The sequence below is a fragment of the Strongylocentrotus purpuratus genome, unplaced genomic scaffold, assembly GCF_000002235.5.
Source record: "Strongylocentrotus purpuratus isolate Spur 01 unplaced genomic scaffold, Spur_5.0 spur5_scaffold_5, whole genome shotgun sequence".
In the NCBI taxonomy this organism is placed as follows: domain Eukaryota; kingdom Metazoa; phylum Echinodermata; class Echinoidea; order Camarodonta; family Strongylocentrotidae; genus Strongylocentrotus; species Strongylocentrotus purpuratus.
The window spans coordinates 34,221,274-34,243,747 of record NW_022145611.1 but is presented as its reverse complement, the minus strand read 5'-3'; the positions used below and the strand labels follow the sequence as shown (position 1 = coordinate 34,243,747).

The 22,474-nt window shown below is 39.9% G+C and overlaps 2 protein-coding genes across 2 annotated transcripts; one reads left to right on the top strand and one right to left on the bottom strand.

Annotated features, from left to right (window-relative positions):
* The first annotated feature begins 425 nt into the window (after positions 1 to 425).
* On the top strand, positions 426 to 16,113 carry LOC753456 (cytochrome c oxidase assembly protein COX20, mitochondrial). The gene is made up of 4 exons (XM_030998980.1): positions 426 to 569; positions 13,769 to 13,886; positions 14,516 to 14,579; positions 15,231 to 16,113. The coding sequence occupies exons 1-4, from the start codon at positions 537 to 539 to the stop codon at positions 15,340 to 15,342; spliced, it is 327 nt and encodes a 108-aa protein (XP_030854840.1). The 5' UTR covers positions 426 to 536; the 3' UTR covers positions 15,343 to 16,113.
* On the bottom strand, positions 14,148 to 20,593 carry LOC575698 (G patch domain-containing protein 11). Its single transcript, XM_776084.4, has 7 exons — positions 20,417 to 20,593; positions 19,362 to 19,594; positions 19,033 to 19,074; positions 18,428 to 18,639; positions 17,905 to 18,054; positions 17,266 to 17,347; positions 14,148 to 16,632 (listed from the first exon to the last, which is right to left on the bottom strand). Exons 1-7 carry the CDS (start codon positions 20,467 to 20,469, stop codon positions 16,577 to 16,579), a joined length of 828 nt encoding a protein of 275 aa, XP_781177.3. The 5' UTR covers positions 20,470 to 20,593; the 3' UTR covers positions 14,148 to 16,576.
* Between the last annotated feature and the right edge of the window lie 1,881 nt (positions 20,594 to 22,474).

Here is a 22,474-nt window from a genome sequence, read left to right as displayed (position 1 = left end):
TTAATCTACACAAATTTGGAAGTATATTGGATCTCTTATTTCTTGGTATCATTTTTAATCTTTTTTATTACTAATTCATTTAAATAATTGCATTTTCCCTAATATTAATTTTGTAATAATCTGGTGGTATTGCGACTAAGGCTAATTCTCGGCTCCTCTTCTCGCCGATAATATCGATCTCACGAGATACTAGCTAGTAAGCTCTTCGTGAAACGGTTTAGGAAGATCAGGGAGGTGAGACTTTTAACTCACATGCCCTGGGAAGATCACAGACATCTCCGTAGTTGGCGGATAAAGCTATGACTGTCTTGTCGTTGGTTTCTAGGAACGAGCCCCAGAACTGCTGAACCTTCTCATTGCGCATGCGCGACAGCTGCTGGTGATATCGACAAAGTGGTATAGATTATGTAAAAATTGTTTTTCAATTTGTTTGCTTTACGACACTCTATGTAGTCAGATTACGCAACTTTCCGGCCTATTTCAGTCTTTAAAAGCGTCCCAATTCGTACCCTGTTTAGAAGTTATATCTTGGCATCATGGCTGGAATTGACGAGGACGAAAGTAAAAGTGTGAGTATCAGATTATGAACATCATGTTGTTAGTAAATAGGGGATAACACGTAGGGCTCAACTCGGATAATTTTTTAATTTTGTACCCAGTCCCATCCATGTATTTTATGTTAGACATTTAATAGTCGAGCTATTTTTTTTTTGGGGGGGGGGGGGCCGGCGGCGAATTTTTTTTCCGTACTCGAGAGAGCAAAAATCCCATGTGCGCATGCGCGTGGACTTATGATTTCTCTGCTACTTCCCATACGAAATGTACATGTATTCGCATGTACTGTGCACGATTCGCGTTCTACGAGTAAACGATGGCATAGTAGTCTTCAAACACAGACTCTGATTTGCCAGTTTGACAAATCAATATGCGTATGTGTCGCGATGTGCTTATTCAAGTCTGTGTAGTTGTATGATTCAGACCCAGTAGTGCATATGGAAATACATTGCAACTTGTATAGAATGGTATAGTAGTCTGCAAGCACAGACGCTAATCTGACAGTTTGACAACATACTAGTAGTGTGCTGAGAAGTACTTTATTCAAGTCGCCAACTTGTATAGAATGGTATAGTAGTCTGCAAGCACAGACGCTAATCTGACAGTTTGACAACATACTAGTAGTGTGCTGAGAAGTACTTTATTCAAGTCTGCGTAGATGTATGATTCAGACCCTACTGGTGCGTGCGTTAGAAATGCATCTCAATGTGTAGAGTGTAGTATAGTAGTCTGCAAGGACATAATAATATATTGTGTATTGATGAGTAGTGATTTTATGCAAGTTTGTGTAGTTTAATGATTCCAGACCCCATGGTAGGCCTATGTATTGTGCCACTGCTCTCTCACACTCTTTCTCTCTCTCTCTCTCTCTCTCTCTCATATCTCTCTCTCTTTCTCTCTCTCTCTCTCACGCACCAGTAGGGTCTGAATCATAAAACTACTCAGACTTGAATAACACTATTTTGTCAAACTGTCAGATTAGCGTCTGTGCTTGCAGACTACTATGCCACTCTGCAAGTTGAGATGCCTTTCCGATACACGCACCAGTAGGGTCTGAATCATAAAACTACACATATTTGAATATAAAGCACTACTCAAGACACTATGTTGTCAAACTGTCCGATTAGCGTCTGTGCTTGCAGACTACTATACCATGCTATTCAATTTGGGATGCATTTCTGTAAGCACTAAAATGTCTGAATCATACAACTACTCAGACTTGAATACTAGTACTATTGCTACGCACGATATATGCGTAATTGTTTTGTCAAACTGGCAAATCAGAGTCTGTGTTTGAAGACTACTATGCCATCGTTTACTCGTAGAACGCGAATCGTGCACAGTACATGCGATCCATGTACATTTCGTATGGGAAGTAGCAGAGAAATCACAAGTCCACGCGCATGCGCACATGGGGTATTTGCCCTCTCGAGTACGGAAAAAAAATTCGCGGGCCGGCGGGGGGTTCTTATATTTTGTTGGTGTTTGTTTTTGTCTCTCGCAGTCACGCACACGTACTAGGTCGCCTCCAGGGCGCTAGTGTAGCAAGGTATCCAAAATATAGCCTACTAAAACAGACCTCAAATTTTAGACCCCAAATTTCGTGTTTATCATTATCTCTAGGGTTAGGGTTAGGGTTAGGGTTAGGGTTAGGGTTAGGGTTAGGGTTCTAGGGTTAGGGTTAGGGTAGGGTTAGGGTTAGGGTAATGATGACCACAAAATTTGGGGTCTGAAATTTGGGGTCTGTTTTAGTAGGCTATATTTTGGATACCTCGCTACACTAGCGCCATTTCTAGTATCGTACACCAGACTTTTTTATATAGTAGATCTAGATCTAGATTTGATTATTGTTTTCAAACCGAGTCGGTGACCGAGTCGGTGAGTGTACGAGCTGAGAGATCAGGAGCTGAATTACTTCCGACTTATACACCCTTTTATGGTTACAAGAGTGCACATGCGCAGATATGGGCGCCATTTTCATTGACGAGGAAACAAAGTTGTTTACTTGTAAATTAAGACCATAATGGACAAGAATGTGCCTTCAAAGCGGCTGAAAGGTGGTTGCGACTTACCCTGGATGACCCCACAGATCAAGCGACTAATGAAACGAAGGAAGCGAAGATACAATACTTATAAGAAGTATAAGACACAGAAGAATTGGGAGAAGTACACTGCTTATCAATCTGTCATCAAGAAGATGATTGACGAATCCCACACCAACTACATCAATGGTATGTTTGAAGATAAGGAAGCCGGTTCAAAGAAACTGTGGAAGTATGTTAAGTCCTTGAAGAGAGACAACATGGGAATCGCATCCTTAGTCTCTGAGAACCAAGTCGTCACCTCAGCTAAAGAGAAAGCAGAAGCCTTATCCCGTCAATATCGCTCCGTCTTCACTGAAGAGGACACAGAGTCCATGCCATCTAAAGGCCCAAGTCCTTTTCCAGTAATGCCTAACATCTCAATTACTGTAGCTGGAGTGGAAAAGTTGCTTGTCTCACTCAACCCTAGGAAAGCCGTTGGACCAGACCAAGTGCCAACAAAAATCCTAAAAGACCATTCTGCAATCTTAGCGCTAGTGTTGCAAGTAATATTCCAGCAGTCACTTGACACCGGAGATGTTCCTGAAGATTGGAGACAAGCCAATGTCACGGCTGTAGTGATAGCTACATGTAGTTTAACAGAGTCTGCAAATACAGACTAGCATGTATAACTAAATATAGAATGACCTGCAACCCATGACTCATGCCAGGTCATGTTATGAAACAATGAGTACTTGTAGAAGAGATGCCTACAAAGATGTCTGACTGACATAGAGACTCAATAAAGCTATACAACTTATTAGTTCAATCAAAGCTCTCCAACTGGTCTTTTATAAGAACATAATATGGTGTCAGAACTTAGCAGCCAGTGTTTGTGCTGAGCGACCCAGCCTACAGTATAAATATATGGAGGAATCATTGAAATCAGGCCAGTTCAATCCACTTCTTTGTGATGTGAGAGATGATGAGAGCTAGAGGGCTTAGAGTCTAAGTGTATGTCCAGTGAATGTAGTTATGTCCATAATAGTTAGCGCTGTCGTTGTATGGATTGGAGTGCATAGTTCTAGCTGTGCCGGGCCAGTTCCAGTATAACGGGCAGTAAGCGTGACATATATGGGACATGAACATACAGAATAACTCAGTGAAAGTTAATAGTTGAGCTTAAAGTAATTGTTGCAAAGATACAAAAAGAAAAAGCTAATTGTTATGCTGTTCATGTGAGTGACTACACTAGGCTAAGAAACAAAAAATAAACAAAATGGCAAATCTCAGTCAACCTCCTCCACTCGACTTAAAGGGAAATATGTCCGAGAACTGGAGAAGATTTAAACAGAAATTCACTCTATACAATGTTGCCTCAGGAATGTCTGAAAAAGATGAAAAGTTACAAACATCAATGCTTCTACACGTGATTGGCGATGCTGCCTTGGAATTGTATAATACGTTTGTATTTGCTGAGGGTGAGAGCATGAAGCTTGAGAAAATATTGAACAAATATGAGGAATATTGCATGCCGAAACGTAATCTAACGTATGAGAGACATAGATTTTTCACAAGATCTCAGTTAGTGCATGAGAGTGTTGATCAGTACGCAACAGAATTGCGGAGTCGTGCTCAGTCATGTGAGTTTTCCATGTTGAAAGAGAGTCTTATCCAGGACAGAATTATCTGTGGTATTTTAGACGATGGTCTAAGAGAACGTTTGTTGAGGCAAGATGATCTTACATTGGTTAAAAACGTTGCAAGTATGTCGTGCGGCTGAACAAACTCGAACGCAGGCACAAGCGTTGAGTTCCGCAGGGGAAAACGCCTCAATTCCGGTAGATTCTTTCAGCAAGACTAAGAAGAAATTTCCTGGTTCAAAGTCAAAACGGTCAGAACCTCAAGGTCGTACTAAAAGTGATGCATGTAGCAGGTGCGGAAACCGACATAGCAAAGACAAATGTCCCGCACAAGGTCAAACATGCAAGAAGTGCGGTAAGCAGAATCATTTTGCTAAATGTTGTAAAACCCCAGTAGCCAAGGTCAATGAACTGCAGCACTTGGAGGTAGATTCAGAGGGTTTCATGATTTGCTCTGTTGAATCAAAAGAATCCAAGGATGAATGGACAGTTAATCTACTAGTCAATAACCAGCCGGTTGACTTCAAAGTTGATACTGGTGCTCAGGCGAATCTTCTTCCTGAGACAGTATTTCACAAATTGAAACCAAAACCAAAGCTACAAAAAGCCAAAGTGTTGTTGACAGGTTATTATGAGACAGATATTCCGGTCAAAGGTCGTTGTTGTGTACAAGTTGAGTACAAAGGGATCAAACGCAATGTGCCGTGTCTAGTCATTCCTGGAAATCGTCAGCCTTTGTTAGGATTACGGACGAGTGAAGACTTGTATCTGGTGAAACGGGTGTATCATGTTGAGAAACAAACTGAACACGGAACGGGTAAAAGTGTAGTTCAAGACTATCAAGATGTGTTTGTAGGTCTAGGTTGTCTTCCTGGTAAACACCACATCACATTGAGAGAGGACGCACATCCTGTTCAGCATGCATGTCGCAAAGTTCCATTTCCACTTCAAGATAAACTCAAAGACGAGTTAGATAAGATGGAACGAATGGACGTAATCACACGAGTTGATGAGCCAACTGATTGGGTTTCTTCTCTCGTGGTGGTGATGAAAAAGAACGGTCAGCTCAGGGTCTGTCTAGATCCAAGAGACCTGAACCGAGCAATCAAAAGAGAACACTATCAATTGCCATCAAGAGCTGAAATAACTGCACATTTTGCAGGAGCCAAATACTTCAGCAAGTTAGATGCATCTAGTGGTTTTTGGCAGATCCAACTAGATGACGAAAGCTCCAAACTTTGTACGTTTATCACGCCATACGGAAGGTACAAGTTCTTGAGACTACCTTTTGGTATTTGTAGTGCTCCGGAAGTCTATCACAAGATAGTGCACCAACTGTTTGCACACATTCCGGGAGTTAACACAATGATGGATGATGTGATTGTATGGGGAACTACCCAACAGGAGCATGATGACAGATTGAGAGAGGTTCTCAGCATTGTGAGAAAAATGAATCTCAAGTTGAACAAAGACAAATGCGAGTTCAATGTCAAGAAGCTCACATTCATTGGTGACTTGATCAGTGATCAAGGAGTTCAACCTGATCCAAAGAAAGTGTCTGCTATCTTGAACATTGAGAGACCAAAATGTCGGAAAGATGTCCAACGGTTCTTGGGTATGATCAATTACCAAGGGAAGTTCATTCCAGATCTGTCGACCAAGTCAGCAGCGCTGAGACATCTACTAGACAAAAAGAATGTATGGACATGGGATCATGCACAAGAGGATGCATGGAATCAGCTGAAACAAGCTCTGATACAAGAGCCAGTCCTACATTTCTATGACAGCAAGAAACCAACCAAGCTGTCAGCAGACGCATCAAAGGATGGTATTGGTGCAGTGCTACTACAGCAATATGATCAAGATTGGGTTCCGATCGCATATGCATCTAGATCAATGACTGATGCAGAGACTAGATATGCACAAATCGAGAAAGAATTGCTGGCAATCACATACACATGTGAAAGATTCCATCAATACATCTATGGACAACAAGTAGAAGTGGAGACTGATCACAAGCCACTTATTCCACTGTTTGTAAAGTCACTGGGTGACTGTCCCCTACGCATTCAAAGGTTACTCATCAGGGTACAGAGATATGATCTCAAGGTCTTGTACACGCCTGGAAAGTACATGTATACTGCTGATACATTGTCCAGAGCAGTAGATCCAAAGGCTGAGTTGAATGCTGAAACTGAGGAGGATATCAGAGTCTACGTAGATGCTATTGTCAAGAGCATGCCAGTTACATCGAACAAACGAAATCAGATTGTCGAAGAGACAAAGAAAGATGATCAACTGCAAGAGCTGTTAGGCATCATCAGAGATGGTTGGCCGGAAACGAAGCAGCAATGTCCAGTAAGAGTCAGGGAATACTGGAACATCAGGAGTGAACTCTCTGAAGCAGATGGCATCATCTTCAAAGGCAGCAAAATAGTGGTTCCCACTACTATGAGAAGGTTCATGCTAAACAAAATCCATGAAGGACACTTAGGCATCGAGAAGTGTAAAAAACGTGCTAGAGAAGTCATCTATTGGCCCAGAATCAACACAGACATCACTGAAATGGTCCAAAGTTGTACTTCATGCCTAATGTACAGACCAAAACAGCAAGCTGAAAGTCTACATCCTCATGACGTGCCGAACCGCCCGTGGGAAAAAGTTGCTGTTGATTTGTTCACGCTGAACAATAGAGAGTACATGGTCATCGTCGACTACTATTCACAGTTCATTGAAGTATGTACTATGACTTCTACTAGTAGCAAGGCCGTGATCAACCACATGAAAGCAGTATTTGCTCGCCATGGAACGCCATGTGAGCTGATGTCGGATAATGGTCCTCAATTTGCAAGCCGTGAGTTCCAGAGCTTTGCAAAAGAATGGGATTTTCACCATACTACATCGAGTCCATATTATCCGCAATCCAATGGCCTCGCAGAGAATGCTGTGAAGATTGTCAAAAAACTCATATTGAAGTCACAGCACAGTGGACAGGGTATCCACAGGGCTCTACAAGTCTATCGCAGTTCACCACTAGCATGCGGAAAGTCTCCGGCAGAACTCCTCTACAATCGTCGACTTCGATCGAATCTCCCCATGCTTGACAGTTTACTCGACAACCAACAGGTCAATACTCGATCAGTGAGGGGAAGAAAGGAGGATCATAAGGTGAAGCAAAAAGAGCGATTCGACAAACATGCTCGAGACTTGTCAAAGCTAAAGCCTGGAGAACATGTCATACTCCAAGACATGAAAACCAACACCTGGTCGAAACGTGGTATTGTCAGGTCTGTCCAGGATCGAAACAGATCATACCAGATCGAGACAGAAACAGGAGAGATGCGTCGCAGAAACAGACGTCACCTCAGGCCAGTCCCACGTCAACAACAAGCCAAGTCTATTCCACTACCAACACAGGATGACTTCGAGCTAGATGACACTGCAGAAGCTACAGAGCAACCAGCATCTGAAGAAAGCTCAACTACGTCATCAACCAGAACCAGAAGCGGACGAGTTATTAAACCGCCAGATCGCTTGAACTTGTAAATAAATGAAGCGAACTACAGAGAAAGACTTTCGCGTTTTGTAAATAGTTTATAGTTACAGAGTTCAACTTGGACTTTAAAACATAACTGCAGGATTGCATGAGCATGATATATATTTGCATGTTAAAGTTTAAAAATATAACCGATTTAATCAGTCACTTTGATTACAAAAATCAACAGATATCACTCAACCTCAACGGAGAATTCCAGTTTCGCGAATCGCAACCTTGAAAGATATGGACTGTCGCGTAATAAGTTATATATTTGAAAGCGACAGTACTCCAGCTTTAAGGGACAGAATAATGCCCTAGTACAGTCGCGAGTGTACAGGTAGTCCACCCTGTCACTCTGTATACAGTTTAAGAAGTTTTATATATGTATATGTAAACCTCTTTTAAAGAAGGGAGGTGTAGTGATAGCTACATGTAGTTTAACAGAGTCTGCAAATACAGACTAGCATGTATAACTAAATATAGAATGACCTGCAACCCATGACTCATGCCAGGTCATGTTATGAAACAATGAGTACTTGTAGAAGAGATGCCTACAAAGATGTCTGACTGACATAGAGACTCAATAAAGCTATACAACTTATTAGTTCAATCAAAGCTCTCCAACTGGTCTTTTATAAGAACATAATAACGGCAGTCTTCAAAAAAGGCGATAGAAGCAAGCCATCTAACTATAGGCCGGTATCCCTAACTTGTATAGTATGCAAGATGCTAGAACACATCCTCTCAAGTACCATCCGAGGTCATCTTGATCTGCACAACATCCTGACTGACTGCCAGCACGGCTTTAGGAAACATCACAGCTGTGAAACTCAGCTGTTGGCAACCTTGGAGGATCTCAACAGTTGCATCGATGAGAAGAAACAACTCGACTGCTTGATTCTTGACTTCTCGAAAGCCTTCGATGTTGTAGCCCACAGGAGGCTACTGTACAAACTGGATCATTATGGCATTCAGGGATCTACTTACAACTGGATCCAGAACTGGCTAACCAATCGTACACAGGCTGTTGTAGTTGATGGCGAGAGATCATCTGACGTGTCTGTGGACTCCGGTGTTCCCCAGGGTACCGTGTTAGGCCCACTCCTCTTCATACTGTACATTAATGACATCACTACTAATATCTCGTCCTCCATCAGACTGTTCGCAGATGACTGCCTCATCTACAGAGAAATCCAGTCTGAACAGGATGCTGCACTTCTTCAAGAGGATCTTGACACCCTATCAAAATGGTCCCTTGATTGGCAGATGAGATTCAACCCTGCAAAGTGCTCCCTACTCCGTATCACCAAGAAACGTCGCAGTATTGAGACAACATACAGCATGAGAGGGGCTGATCTGCAGCAAGTTGACAATCACCCATACCTTGGCGTGGAATTCTCTTCCAAGATGGACTGGGGTGTACATATCAACAATGTCACAAGCAAAGCCCGGAAATCGCTCAACTTCCTTCAACGGAATCTTTACAAGTGTCCTGAGAAGATCAAGCAGCAGGCTTATACTTCCCTGGTACGGCCAATCTTGGAGTATTCGTGTACAGCATGGGATCCCTACTTCCAGAAACACATTTCAGCCCTTGAATCAGTGCAAAGGAAAGCTGCCCGTTTTGTGAAAGGGAACTATCAGCCTACAGCTAGCGTCAGCCAGATGCTGCAGGAGCTGAAGTGGCCTTCACTTCAAGATAGGAGGACAGTTGCACGTCTTACCATGCTGTTCAAGATCAACTCTCATGAACTCCCGATTACCATCCCAGAGAAGTTTATCCCAGTCGCCAACAACCCCAACAGACCAGTCACCCGTAGTCAGAGACCAAGCCAGTACATCAACTACTCTGCCAGGACCGAAGCATACAAGAACAGCTTCTATCCTCGTACCATTCAGCAATGGAATCGACTACCAGCCACCATCATCAAAGAGTCAACATCGGCCAAGTCCTTCAATACCAAAGTGTGGAGCTACATGCAGAATGACCACTCAGCCCAGCTGTACACAGGCGGGATAGAGCGTCAATGTGGCTCTACTTCATCTATAAATTAGATGATGTCTACAACCCACTCATTTTATGAGCACCTTATTATTTTGTTTTTTTGAACTTTGCATCAGTTGTGATGTTTGTTGACAGTTTGCGATGCCACGGAAATCTGGACGTATATACCAATTGGTCCTGTCCAGTACCACCTTAGATGTAGATGTAAGATGGCGCCCATGCAAATATGATGTAAGCGCACAGCAGGCGCGGATCCAGGATTTCTTAGGGGGGGGGCCCAAATTTGAAATTATGCGAGCCAAATATTGGTACGTAATGGTGACCAACAGTGACGTGATGCGGGGGGGGGGGGGTCGGTGCAGGGAGGGGCGAATTTCCCCCTCCCTCCTCCGCGAAACGCGGAAGCTTTGACGTTTCATTTAATTATTAGAAAAAGAAGACGGTTCGTTGTACCGTTCTCGAAAATAAATCTCGTCTGAATTGAGTTTTTCCCCTCTCGCGCGAAGCGCGGAAAATTTTAGGGTTTATTAAATTATTAGAGAAAGAAAACGATTCGTTGTAGAGTTCTCAACTCTAAATTCTCTTCTGAATTCAGGTTCCCCCCCCTATCGCGCGAAGCGCGGAAGCTTTTAAGTTTCCTTAAATCATTAGAGAAACAAAACGATCCGTTGTACAGTTTTCGAAAATAATCCTCGTCTGAATTTAGATTCTCCCCCCCCCCTCCCGCGCGAAGCGCGGAAGCTGTTACGTTTCATTGAATCATTAGAGAAACAAAACGATTCGTTGTACAGTTCTCGAAAATAATGCTCGTCTGAATTTAGTTTTTCCCCTCTCGCGCGACGCTCGGAAAATTTTAGGATTTATTAAATTATTAGAGAAAGAAAACGATTCGTTGTAGAGTTCTCAACTCTAAATTCTCGTCTGAATTCAGGTTCCCCCCCCCCTCGCTTATCGCGCGAAGCGTGGAAGCTTTTAAGTTTCCTTAAATCATTAGAGAAACAAAACGATTTGTTGTACCGTTATCGAAAATAATCCTCGTCTGAATTTAGATTCTCCCGCGCGAAGCGCGGAAGCTGTTACGTTTCATTGAATCATTAGAGAAACAAAACGATTCGTTGTACAGTTCTCGAAAATAATTCTCGTCTGAATTTAGTTTTTCCCCTCTCGCGCGACGCGCGAAAAATTTTAGGATTTATTAAATTATTAGAGAAAGAAAACGATTCGTTGTAAAGTTCTCAACTCTAAATTCTCGTCTGAATTCAGGTCCCCCCCCCCCCTTGCTTATCGCGCGAAGCGCGGAAGCTTTTAAGTTTCCTTAAATCATTAGAGAAACAAAACGATTCGTTGTACCGTTTTCGAAAATAATCCTCGTCTGAATTGAGATTCTCCCCCCCCCCTCCCGCGCGAAGCGCGGAAGCTTTTACGTTTCAATAAATCATTAGAGAAACAAAACGATTCGTTGTACAGTTCTCGACTCTTAATCCTCGTCTGAATTCAGTTTACCCCTTCCGCGCGAAGCGTAGAAGCTTTTACGATTCATTAAATCATAAGAGAAAGAAGACGATTCGTTGTACCGTTCTCGACTCTTAATCCTTGTCTGAATTCAGGTTCCCCCCCCCCCCCCACTTTAAGTTTCCTTAAATCATTAGAGATAATAGACGATTCGTTGTACCGTTTTCGAAAATAATCCTTGTCTGAATTTAGATTCTCCCCCCCCCCCCCGCGCTTCGCGCGGAAGCTTTTATGTTTCATTAAATCATTAGAGAAACAAAACAATTCGTTGTACAGTTCTCGACTCTTAATCCTCGTCTGAATTCAGTTTACCCCTTCCGCGCGAAGCGTAGAAGCTTTTACGATTCATTAAATCATAAGAGAAAGAAGACGATTCGTTGTACCGTTCTCGACTCTTAATCCTTGTCTAGATTCAGTTCCCTCCCCCTCTCCCCCTCTCCCCCTCCTGCGCGAAGCGCGGAAGCTTTGACGTTTCATTAAACTATAAAAGAAAGAAGACGGTTCGTTGTACCGTTCTCGAATCTTAATCCTCGTCTGAATTCAGTTCCCTCCCCCCCCCCTCCGCGCGAAGCGCGGAAGCTTTTACGTTTCATTAAATCATTAGAGAAAGAAGACGATTCGCTGTACAGTTCTCGACTCTTAATCCTCGTCTGAATTCAGGTCCCCCCCCCCCTCTCGCGCGAAGCGCGGAAGCTTTTAAGTTTCATAAGATTATGAGAGAAAGAAGACGATTGGCTGAACAGTTCTCGACTCTTAATCCTCGTCTGAATTTAGATTCTCCCCCTCCCGCGCGAAGCGCGGAAGCTTTTACGTTTCATTAAACTATTGAAGAAAGAAGGTGATTCGTTGTACTGTTCTCGACTCTTAATCCTCGTCTGAATTCAGGTCCCCCCCCCCCCTCCCACGCGAAGCGCTGAAGCTTTAAAGTTTCATAAGATTATGAGAGAGAAAAGACGATTTGCTGTTCAGTTCTCGACTCTCAATCCTCGTCTGAATTCAGGTTCCCCCCTCCCGCGCAAAGCGCGGAAGCTTTTAATTTTCATTAAATCATCAGAGAAAGAAGACGATTCGTTGTACCGCTCTCGAAAATAATCCTCGTCTGAATTAAGTTCCCCCCCCCTCCATCCCGCGCGAAGCGCGGAAGCTTTTACGTTTTATTAAATCATAAAAGGTTGGTATTACCGTTCTCGCCTCTGAATCCTAGTCTGAATTCAGGTTCCCCCTCCCGCGCTAAGCGCGGAAGCTTCACGTTTCATAAGATTATGAGAGAAAAAAGACGATTCGCTTTACCGTTCTCGATTGTTAATCCTTGTCTGGGGCGGCGGCGAAGCCGGCCCCGGAAACTCAGAAGTTTTAGGCGTTTAATTAAGGTCATATGAGCTTTTTTTTTTTGTATACCTTATTATTTCGTGACACAGGCAGGTGACTATTTGGCGTTGGGTCCGGGGGCGGAGCCCCCCAAAATCAGGGGTTTTAGGCATTAAATTACCCTCAGATGAGCATCTAAGGGCCCGCCGTAGGACCCTTGGTGGGATCCAGGGGGCAGAGCCCACGGAAGCTTAGGGGTTTTAGGTATTTAATCACGGTCAGATGAGCATATTTTGATGCCTCATTATTTGTCAACACTGGCAGTTAACTATTCTTTCTTTCTTGCTCTCATTCTATTTTATTTCTCTTTAATTTACTTTTTCAAAAAAAATGCTGAGGGGGAAGGGGGGGGGGGAGCTCGAGGCTCCCGATCCCCACCGTACCTCGGGCCCTGACGTGTAGGAATCTCAAGAATCATATTTCTTGCCTGGCTGCAAATTTAGGAATTTGTCATTTTCCAACAAACACATACAAACGTATAATTTACTAAAAAGTGTGGAAAAATCTCGGAAATGATGTCATTTCAGCATTATTTGTAATCCACCGTTGTGGAATTAGAAATAAACCACGTTTGAATTTGATTTCCACTAACCCCCCCCCCCCCCCCCCCCTACCCGTCAGTACGCCAGTATCTCCTCTTTTCCTTTCCCTTTCCTTCCTTCTCTCTTATTTGTTTTTTTAGGGGGGGGGGGGGGGGGTCAACAGCCTGGAGGCAAAGCCCTTTCGGCCCCCCGATCTCCTTCTTCCCCCTTTTCTTTTCTTCTTCCTCTTCTTTCTTTCTCTTTCTCTCCTCTTTCCCTTTCTCTTCTTTTCCTTTTTTCTCTCTCTTTTTTTTTGCGGGGGGGGCCAAGGCCCGCTCGGCCCCCCCCCTGGATCCGCGCCTGGCGCACAGCACAGGCAGTAACGCAACAATATACATGTGCATCTGAAAACATTGATGACGCAATGTTTACGCGCATATTAAAATGGCGGCCTTAACCATGAAGAGGTGTATTATTAAGCATTGTTAAGTTAATAAAAATAATAATTTTTAATCACCAATTCTTCGACACATGCTCCAGCAACAAAGTTTATGTTACTGTGAGCAATTTTACTAAGTTACCCCTAATTATAATTTTTTCTTCAGGAATCTTTGTTGTCTCGTGTAACCGGAGAGATTCACAGAGTACCTTGCATGAGGACTGCCCTCCTATATGGCGTAGGAGGAGGGTTTAGTGTTGGACTGGTAACATTTCTCCTTACAAGTAAGTTATAAAGGAAAAAACAAATAGGCTTGGATTAAGATCACTCATTTTTATCAAAGAAAGTGATCTTTTTACAAAGAACCAACTAACTTTAGGAAAAGTATTTCAGAACATGCAGTAATTGTAATCTTATTTTTTTATCATCATAATTACAATATTACTTAATTGCAACACTTTTAAAATGTTGTATTTCATGTCTCACATATTCTTTCAATATGAATATAATATGAAAAATATGAATTTACAGATTCACTTTATAACTGAAATTTCAGATAGGCTTGGATTTATTTTAGCACTGTTAATGTCCCCAAATAGTGGACAAAATAGCTGAAAGACCCTCATTAGTTAGGCAGCTATTAATCCTTTTGTCACTCCTGAGACTTTTCCTATGTTTATAAAAACTTTATATTGCTTGGGTAATAAACTGCCATTTTACATCTCCAGCCAACAGAACGTTCTTATTCTATCATCAGGTCAAGGACCTTTTGCACACATACTTATTCTTATTTTTGCACCGACAAATTTTAAAGTGCCTAGCAAGGAAAGCTTCTCAAACTTGTTATTAATTCCTTTTCCCCCACTTCCCCTACTTCAGGTATTAATTATTTTTTGTAATTTCATGAATATAGGTCGAGTGAAGCGCTCAACAGATATGGGTATCCTTTCGTTGGTGGCCGTCACCTTGGGTTCTTTGTAAGTTTTCACCTCATTCCTATGACATTTTAGTAACATTAAGAAAATTGTATTTTTCTGTGAAATCTTATTCAATGAATGGTTGTTTACTGAAAATCTGGGACACGTACATGTATGGATGTTAATGCCTACATGTACATATATAGTGCATTTTATTTTCTGGATAATGATAACGTTATCCAAAAAAATATTTATATAATTATAGGTACTATTCAATTTTCAAATAAAATGACAGATTATTTGTCCAAATTTTTACAGGCAGGAAGGTGGCAAGTCCAAAACTACCCACAAAGATAAATAAATGTGTTTTGCAGATAAAAGTATTTTCTTTCTCTTGTATTGTCACATCTATGCATATAATGGCTCTATTGAATATATTGAACATATTCTAATATCAGGACGTGCAATATCCCTATTGCTGGTCCCAGTGACTCTAAGAACCGATCCAAACTGCCTACTTCTTTAAATACACAATGCATTACACATTTGCATATCCTGGACGATGTACAATGTTGATTTTTTTGTTTAAAGCACATAGAAAAGCATTTAAATCAATTTCCAAATACAATTTCAGACATTTAAAATCAAATATTTGTATTTGATTTCTCTCCAAAAACATTAAGGTGGGTTACTTTTTTCCATATTTTACAGCACCTACTGCAGATATACCCGTGCGAAAATGATGATCCAGCAGCGAAGGTTTCGAGAGCTTCAAGGCCTTGAACCGAAGGAAGTTTCAAATCAGTATACACCAGAGAGATGATGTCAGCCCATTATCATGTGTGTACATGAACATATACATGTATTTAAGCTATGTTTGGCAATCATGAGACAATTTACAAATTGTATAACATGTATATGAGGTGAATGTAATAATAAATGCACTTTAAACAAATAACAAAAGTGATGGCCAATACCTCCAGTTTGAAAACAGAAAGATCATTGGGTCAAACTAAGTGCTGGAGTCATCATGTTTTTATTTCCATCAACAAGGGGTCTGATTACTGGGTACTTTTTGTTAGACAATGTGTGATTTTGATACCCAACATCAATTATTGAACTCTGCTGGTTAGCCCATTATACTTCAAGACCCACTATACGTGGCATGTATTCTGAGGGTAAATATGAAATTGTATCTACGGTATACATATATCATTCTATGGTGGGCTGATGGTGAGACCCCATTGTAAATAACACTGTTATAACTTGTAATCAACATTATAATTTTGCTGGTCAGTTGTTTTTCTATGGTGTTTAGTACTTCTGTAATTTCCTTGATCCCTCCATAATTCAGGTGGGGACTATTTAGGCAGGCAAAAGGGATACTCCTCTTCAAAGTACAGATACCATACCTCAATTACCCGGTATGTAAATTGAAAATTATGTATTTTACTATTGCATTTATGTTAAATATCTAGAAATCGTCTGCTTTTACACCATTTACATGTTTACAATGTTTTCCCAAAATATTTTGTAAAAAAGATTTGAAATATAAATAATTAAAAAGAAAGATTACATCTTTCCTATCACTTAACATATACTTGTTTTTGTTTTCTTCATCAGTGTTCAATGGTCATTATGCATCAAACATGTGTACGGTATAGTTTTACAATTGATTCTTTGATTTGGTTCTATACATCACAGAAACTTGCACTCTTGGAGTCCCGAGCAGAACATTAGGGTCAATGTGCACCAGGCACTATTTAACATTTCAGAAGTTCCAGAGGAACTTTCAGGGGTCGATCACATACCAAACCCCTGATTGTGTTTAGCCTTGGTAATATATTGTCTAGGCATGACCATACATGCATAAATTATCCTACTGGCTTCATTCAAGTCAGCATCCCAATCATCTGCCACATGTTTGTCTTTCAGAAGCTTCCAACAGCTGTCAGTATTCTATCACTGTTTGTTAAAGTGCAGTGACAGTAGAAATGGACAAACACTGGACCAGGGCATATGTAATAAATAGAATTGATGGATTCCTCTGTTCTGTGTTATCTATGTACATCAGCATTGTTTCCTGGGCAGTTTTCTTCCAAATCTTTGTCATCTGTTGATGAGAGGTTAAGAACAAGAGATGTGCTGTGTACATAATTAAAATGTAAAATAAATTGTCAAAAATTGCTAAAGCTGTTTCTAAATATCTAAGATTTTTTTTACAATCAAACAATATTTCATGTGTACAGAGACTTGTCACTTAATGTAATGACACACATAGAAATATAAAACAACAGGAAATGTGAATATTAGTGTCTGGAAGCTTTATATAAACTATTTCTTTCCCAATAAAGTCTACATTCAAAATGATGACGGGTCAAAAAAACATTATTACTATCCCAATTGGAGAAGAAGACAAAAAATATGATGTAGAATCATTACCTTAGCAAAGCTAGTAGATAGTAAATCTTTTAAATTTATTGAATTTGTTATTTAACAAAACCTTTTATGTGACATTACATTATTTATTGTAAATTTGTAATGACCCAAGTTTTGTATGCAATAGCACTCATGATTTCACAATGCATGTACACAATTTTTAAAATAGGGAAACAGAACGTAATTTGCATTTGCTGTGAACTTTTCCAAATGACCAGTCATATAATGAAGAATGTCTATTTTGTACGAAGCACAGAATTTTTTCTTGCGTGCTACGATGGCAAATGCAAAATAACATCACACTTACCATTGAATGCAGTGCCACACCAAACGCAGTATCGGTGCTGTGTCCTCAAGTATTGGGTTAGCTCACTCAGTTTATCCGAATTCTAAACACATTTCAAACAAGGAAAATAACAAAACTTTTCAATCAAAATGAGACATACAAGAAAGACTGAAGATATAAGATTTGTATAATGCATCTGAAAAGAATGTTGCTTTGATAAAAATTATAATCATGACATTGTAGTGATGGTAAAATCATGGCTGAAATTATAAAGGAGCTTACAATAATTGTAGATAATAAATAACTGGTGACAAGATGATGATTTTGATGATGTCAAAATCAAGCCTAAATGATGATGAAGCTGATGATATCCTGAATATAACAAATGGTAATGGTGGTGATGATAAAATGGCTGAAATGATGTTTGTGATGCTGACAATTCTGATGTCAGTGAAGTATGAATTTCATGACTTTGAATATTGGTAAAGGAGAAATATGTAATAATAATAGTGTGGATGTTGAGTATATTAGGTCAATTATTGGGAATATTGGATTTGGAGAAAAAAAATGATTGTAAGATATTGTCACCCATCAATAATGTTGGGCAAACCATACAACATAAGAGAAGATATCATTGTTTACAAGGAAAACAAAACTCACTGATAATTCATCTGCCTCTTTCTCCTTTTCTTCCTCTTGCTCTTCTTCCTCTTTCTCTTCTTCTTCTTCTTCCTCTTCTTCATTCTCGACTTCATCTTCTGGTAGCATCTTTTTTGGCCAGTACCAAATAACCTCTGGTTCACTTAAACCCTGTAATGAATGATAAATATCAATTTAATAAGGTGATCTAGTGAGTCACATACACAAACGATCCAAAAAGGGGAAACCTTTCTACTACATGCATGCTGGGTTGTGCATGTTAACAAAAAACTATTTTTATGGTATGAACGAATGAAAAAAAAATTCTGGGCAGACAAAATATTAGTCCAGATCAGATTAGTTGAATCTAATTTCTCAAACTCTGTTATAGACTTGTACTGTTAATTTAAAAACTTTATAAATGTTTAATAGTAACTGAATGGAAAATGCCTAAACAGCCTCAATTTATTTCAAAATGTTTTTCCTACACTTCTCTGATACAAACACAATTAGTCAAAGAAACATTTAGCATTGTGTATTCTACCTGTACATGATCAAGATGTGCACAGGCCTTTTGACTGTTGTATAGATCCTTCTGCACCTCCTTCTCTGAGAATCTCTCGCTCATCTGTTGGAGGAAGTTTCCCTTGCGATGAACGGCCATCTTGGCTCTCTTGTGGGCCATTACTTCCCTCATTTTTGCCATCTCTTCTTGTTTCCTCTTAAGCTCTTTTTCCTGGCCAAGTCCTCCTCTGCCTGAAAGGTTACATTTAAAGGGCAAAAAAAGGAGACATTTTTCATATCCCAGTAACATGACTTTTTCAAAAACCAGATAGATTTATGTACATGTAGTGCTTTTGGCCCAATATTGATCTGACAGGGTCTCTTCATTCAAACTTTTAAAAATAAGAAATTTTCTCAACTCTTTTCCATCAAAACTCTTTGAATTAAAGTATATCAAATCAGCAGTAACTGAAATTGAGACATTTTACAAGACAATACATAAGATTATAAGTGCCAGAATCCACACAAAAGTGTTGATGAAATCCAACCAATTGTTGCAACAAATAAATGATGAATACAAAATTTGAAGAACTTTATTCCAGAGGTGAATCATCAGAAAGCAGTGTCAAAACATAATCTTCTTACCTGTCTTTATTTCAATGCCCACTGGTTCTGCTCTTCCACTACCTGCAAAATTAAAACAATAATAAACATCTCAATAAAAAGGGCACCAAATATCCAAAAGAGCATTATTAATTCTTCATGTGTATGCTTCAGATAATAATATGAACAGGCAATATCTGTACTTATGAAAATATCCTTTAATTTGACTTCAGTTGTCATGATCCAGCTGGTACCTTGAGTGGTAAATAATTTACATAATAGTCACATACTAACAATAAAAATAACAACGTGAACAAAGCAAAATATTTCTGTTTTAAGTTTGTAACATACTGACATGATACAGAACTAACCTGTCTTTCCAAGTCCTGTGCCTTGTTTGTAGCCCATCTTCTGCAGCATAGCAAACCCTTTGCTCTGTGTTGATATTGCACTATTAAGACCTTTTTGCCTCTGCTCTTCTTCACGCACCTTCATTGGTATAAATTTCGATTTGTTCTTTTCGGTAGTTGCCTTGATCTTGGCATGCATTTTATTTAGACGAGCCGTCTTCCCCCATGCTAGCTGCCGTGGTTTTGTTTCCTTGCTGTAATTTAACAAGAATGTGACAAGGAAGAATAGGAAGAAGCAATAGCTTCATTAAAACTGCTCCTACATTTAACATGTATGCCCATCCCAGGGGATGTTCAAGTGAAGTTACCTACACTATATTATTGATGTCTTGTCTCTTCTTGATATGCACGAATAATACTAATGATAATGATGAATTCATGAAACATAATGCTAAGTGAAATGAAGTCTCTTTTTATATTAGACCCCACTTTCTGACTTACGTAGAGGTCTATTAATTACATGTTATTATCTCACTCCAGCAAGAGAGTCAATGCTAATGCGTATTGACCTCTAGCATTGCATACTTGCTGTGAGGGCCGAGCTCGAGGCAGGTATTATTAGACCTATACACAAATATACACACCACACAATATTGCATAGACTGCACACAATCATGCCGATGCGGCTGTAAGCAAAGTTTGACAGTAGACTTACAATTTGAGTTTTTAAATTATTCTTTTTATTACATCAGTCTAGATCTAGACCTAGACCTAGACTAGTCTAGACCTAGACCCCCTAGTAAGTTTTTTTTAAAAAGTATTTTCTACTGCTATTTAGGTGTCATCAATTGTCACTAAAGTATCAATTTTGAGTGAAATCAGTTGAGTTTTGGACAGTGGTGTTTGAAATGGTGAGAATCAAAAGCAAAGCTTTTACTACACAGCCCGGATAGTGATGCTCCTACGGCTACGTGTGTTAATTATTTATCTTAATTCTGCAATATAAGATGTTTTGCTTACACAAATGTAAACGTGTGGGGCATTTACTACTAAAATCCAGGTAACAATAAGCTCACCTTTCTACAAGAAAGCTATCTGACATGTAATCATCCTCTTCGCCTTCTGCCATACTTCTGCTTTCTATAATCTTTTAGGTTTTGAGGTATATAACCTGAATAATCGAGGCAAACTTTGACTTTCTTCTACTTTTATCAGCTTAGCTAAGCTGTCGACTTAGAAGTGCCGCGCATGCGCAGTGCAAGTGTGAATCTGGAGGGGGTTCCCAGGCGCAGGCTAAACTTGTAATAGGCTGTTGACATTTTACATTTTGATGCTCTCCCCAACATTGGAAAAGGATCGGTGAGGCAAGACGTAGGTCTTCGAGACTTGTTTTTTTTCCATCAGAATCGCACAGTTGGTATTATGGTCCACTAGGATGATGTCGTTTTCTTCTTCCGAGTCATTTTCTTCCTCCTCCTATAGGCTCCTCCAGGCTATAGCTCCGAGTCCTCCTCCTCCTTCTCCTCCTTCTTCTTTTTTTCCAATGTGTCCCCAAATCTAAAAAATATAAGCCTCAGGTCTCTAACTTTAGATTGATCTTCTTTATTATTCTTTTTAAGGAAATAGGGATCAAGATAAAGAGCTGTACATAGGGATCCTATACATAATTATAAACTCTTAAAATATAATAGGGTAAATTAACACTGGTTGGTTAAAAATTTGCAATTTTCTAAGCTATTTTAACCAATTCAGCTGAAGACTTAATATCTTCACCTTAGAAATGGGCATATATTTACCAACAGAGTATAGCCTACTTGATAAAGTAGGGTCTGGGATAATTAGTTGCCCAATATTTTCAATTATTGTCATCAAGTGTGGTAAATAAGTATTGCCCATGGGCATGTGATAGTTGGTTAACTCTTTGACTACTGAATCCTGTCATTCCCATTGGCTTAGTACAAGAACAACCCGGTTCCCGTAGGCAAAGGGTTAAAAGAAAAGAAAAGTCGATGAAGCCGAAATCGTATCCAATCTGAATCTGATACAAAGTAAAACTATTGGATAAAGATATTGGTCGGTCGGTCGAACATCAAATGATCAGTGGTTATTGTTTACCCTGGGCCTAACAAAGTTTAGCAATATGCATATTGCTCAATGTTTTATTGGGTAAATCAATGACGTTGGTCAAATTTTTCCAACATTTAGGTTATCATCCCATACCCTGTGGCCATCACATGGGGGGGGGGGATGCATGATAAATTAAAATTAATAACCATTTCTTTTCTTCAGAAATTTATCATTTTCTTCAAGTATTGAAAGAAGAAAAATGGGCACAAAATTAAGGTACATCGGATAGTTTGGTAAAATTTACTGCAGAGTTGGCGAACGGAAATACAAATATTTATGATTTTTTTTTTTTAATCACAAAACACATCATAAATTCTAAAGGGAATATAAAAGCTTGTATTGCCTTTCGTATGACTGAGAACTATTACAATTCGACAATTAATTCCAATGTGTGATTTAACTAAAGAACCAGAATAGGCGTAAAATGTCAAATTTGACTGAACACCCAAAATAAAACTAACAACTGGTCTATGACCCAGATCATATGGTTCTTGAGCAAAATTTGCCCGAGAACCATTAAATTCGGATTTTTCAATATCGGTTTGGAAAGAACTAGCATCTATACTTATTTACCTAGGGGTTCATTGGTGGTTACTATCCACGGGCCGATCCTACCGCCCCTCCCCCCACCTTATAGCCCCCCCCCCCCAAAAAAAAAAAACGGTTATTTGTATAATTTTTCTTCTCCAAAGAAAGCATCCATCCCCCCCCCCGCTTATTCACCGGCTGGATGAATCACTGCTAAAAAAACAAGTGCTCTTACCCCCCCCCCGCCCCCCCCCGCTTATTCGCCGTTCGCCGCTAAATGTTTTCTCAAGATTTGCCCCCCCCCCCCCTTGCCGCCGACTGGGTTAGAAATGTTGAGTAAAATATTTTGAGTAAAATAGTATTTGGTAGTTGTTAACAAATTGGTAAACTACTCTTATTGGGTAAGATTACCGAACTAAAATAATTGAGCAAACTCTCAGTTTGGTAAAATGTGATTGGGTAATTAAATTTGCCCAACT

Bases quoted from the DNA above. Each gene is read 5' to 3' on its own strand.
- LOC575698 (XM_776084.4), bottom strand. From the start codon at position 20,469: ATGGCAGAAGGCGAAGAGGATGATTACATGTCAGATAGCTTTCTTGTA. The intron at 18,640-19,032 runs GTAAGAAGATTA...GTAACCTTTCAG, and splicing joins GGGCATTGAAATAAAGACAG to GCAGAGGAGGACTTGGCCAG. The intron at 16,633-17,265 runs GTAAGTGTGATG...TCTCATCAACAG, and splicing joins GTGTGGCACTGCATTCAATG to ATGACAAAGATTTGGAAGAA.
- LOC753456 (XM_030998980.1), top strand. From the start codon at position 537: ATGGCTGGAATTGACGAGGACGAAAGTAAAAGT. The intron at 570-13,768 runs GTGAGTATCAGA...TTTTTTCTTCAG, and splicing joins ACGAGGACGAAAGTAAAAGT to GAATCTTTGTTGTCTCGTGT. The intron at 14,580-15,230 runs GTAAGTTTTCAC...CATATTTTACAG, and splicing joins GCCGTCACCTTGGGTTCTTT to CACCTACTGCAGATATACCC.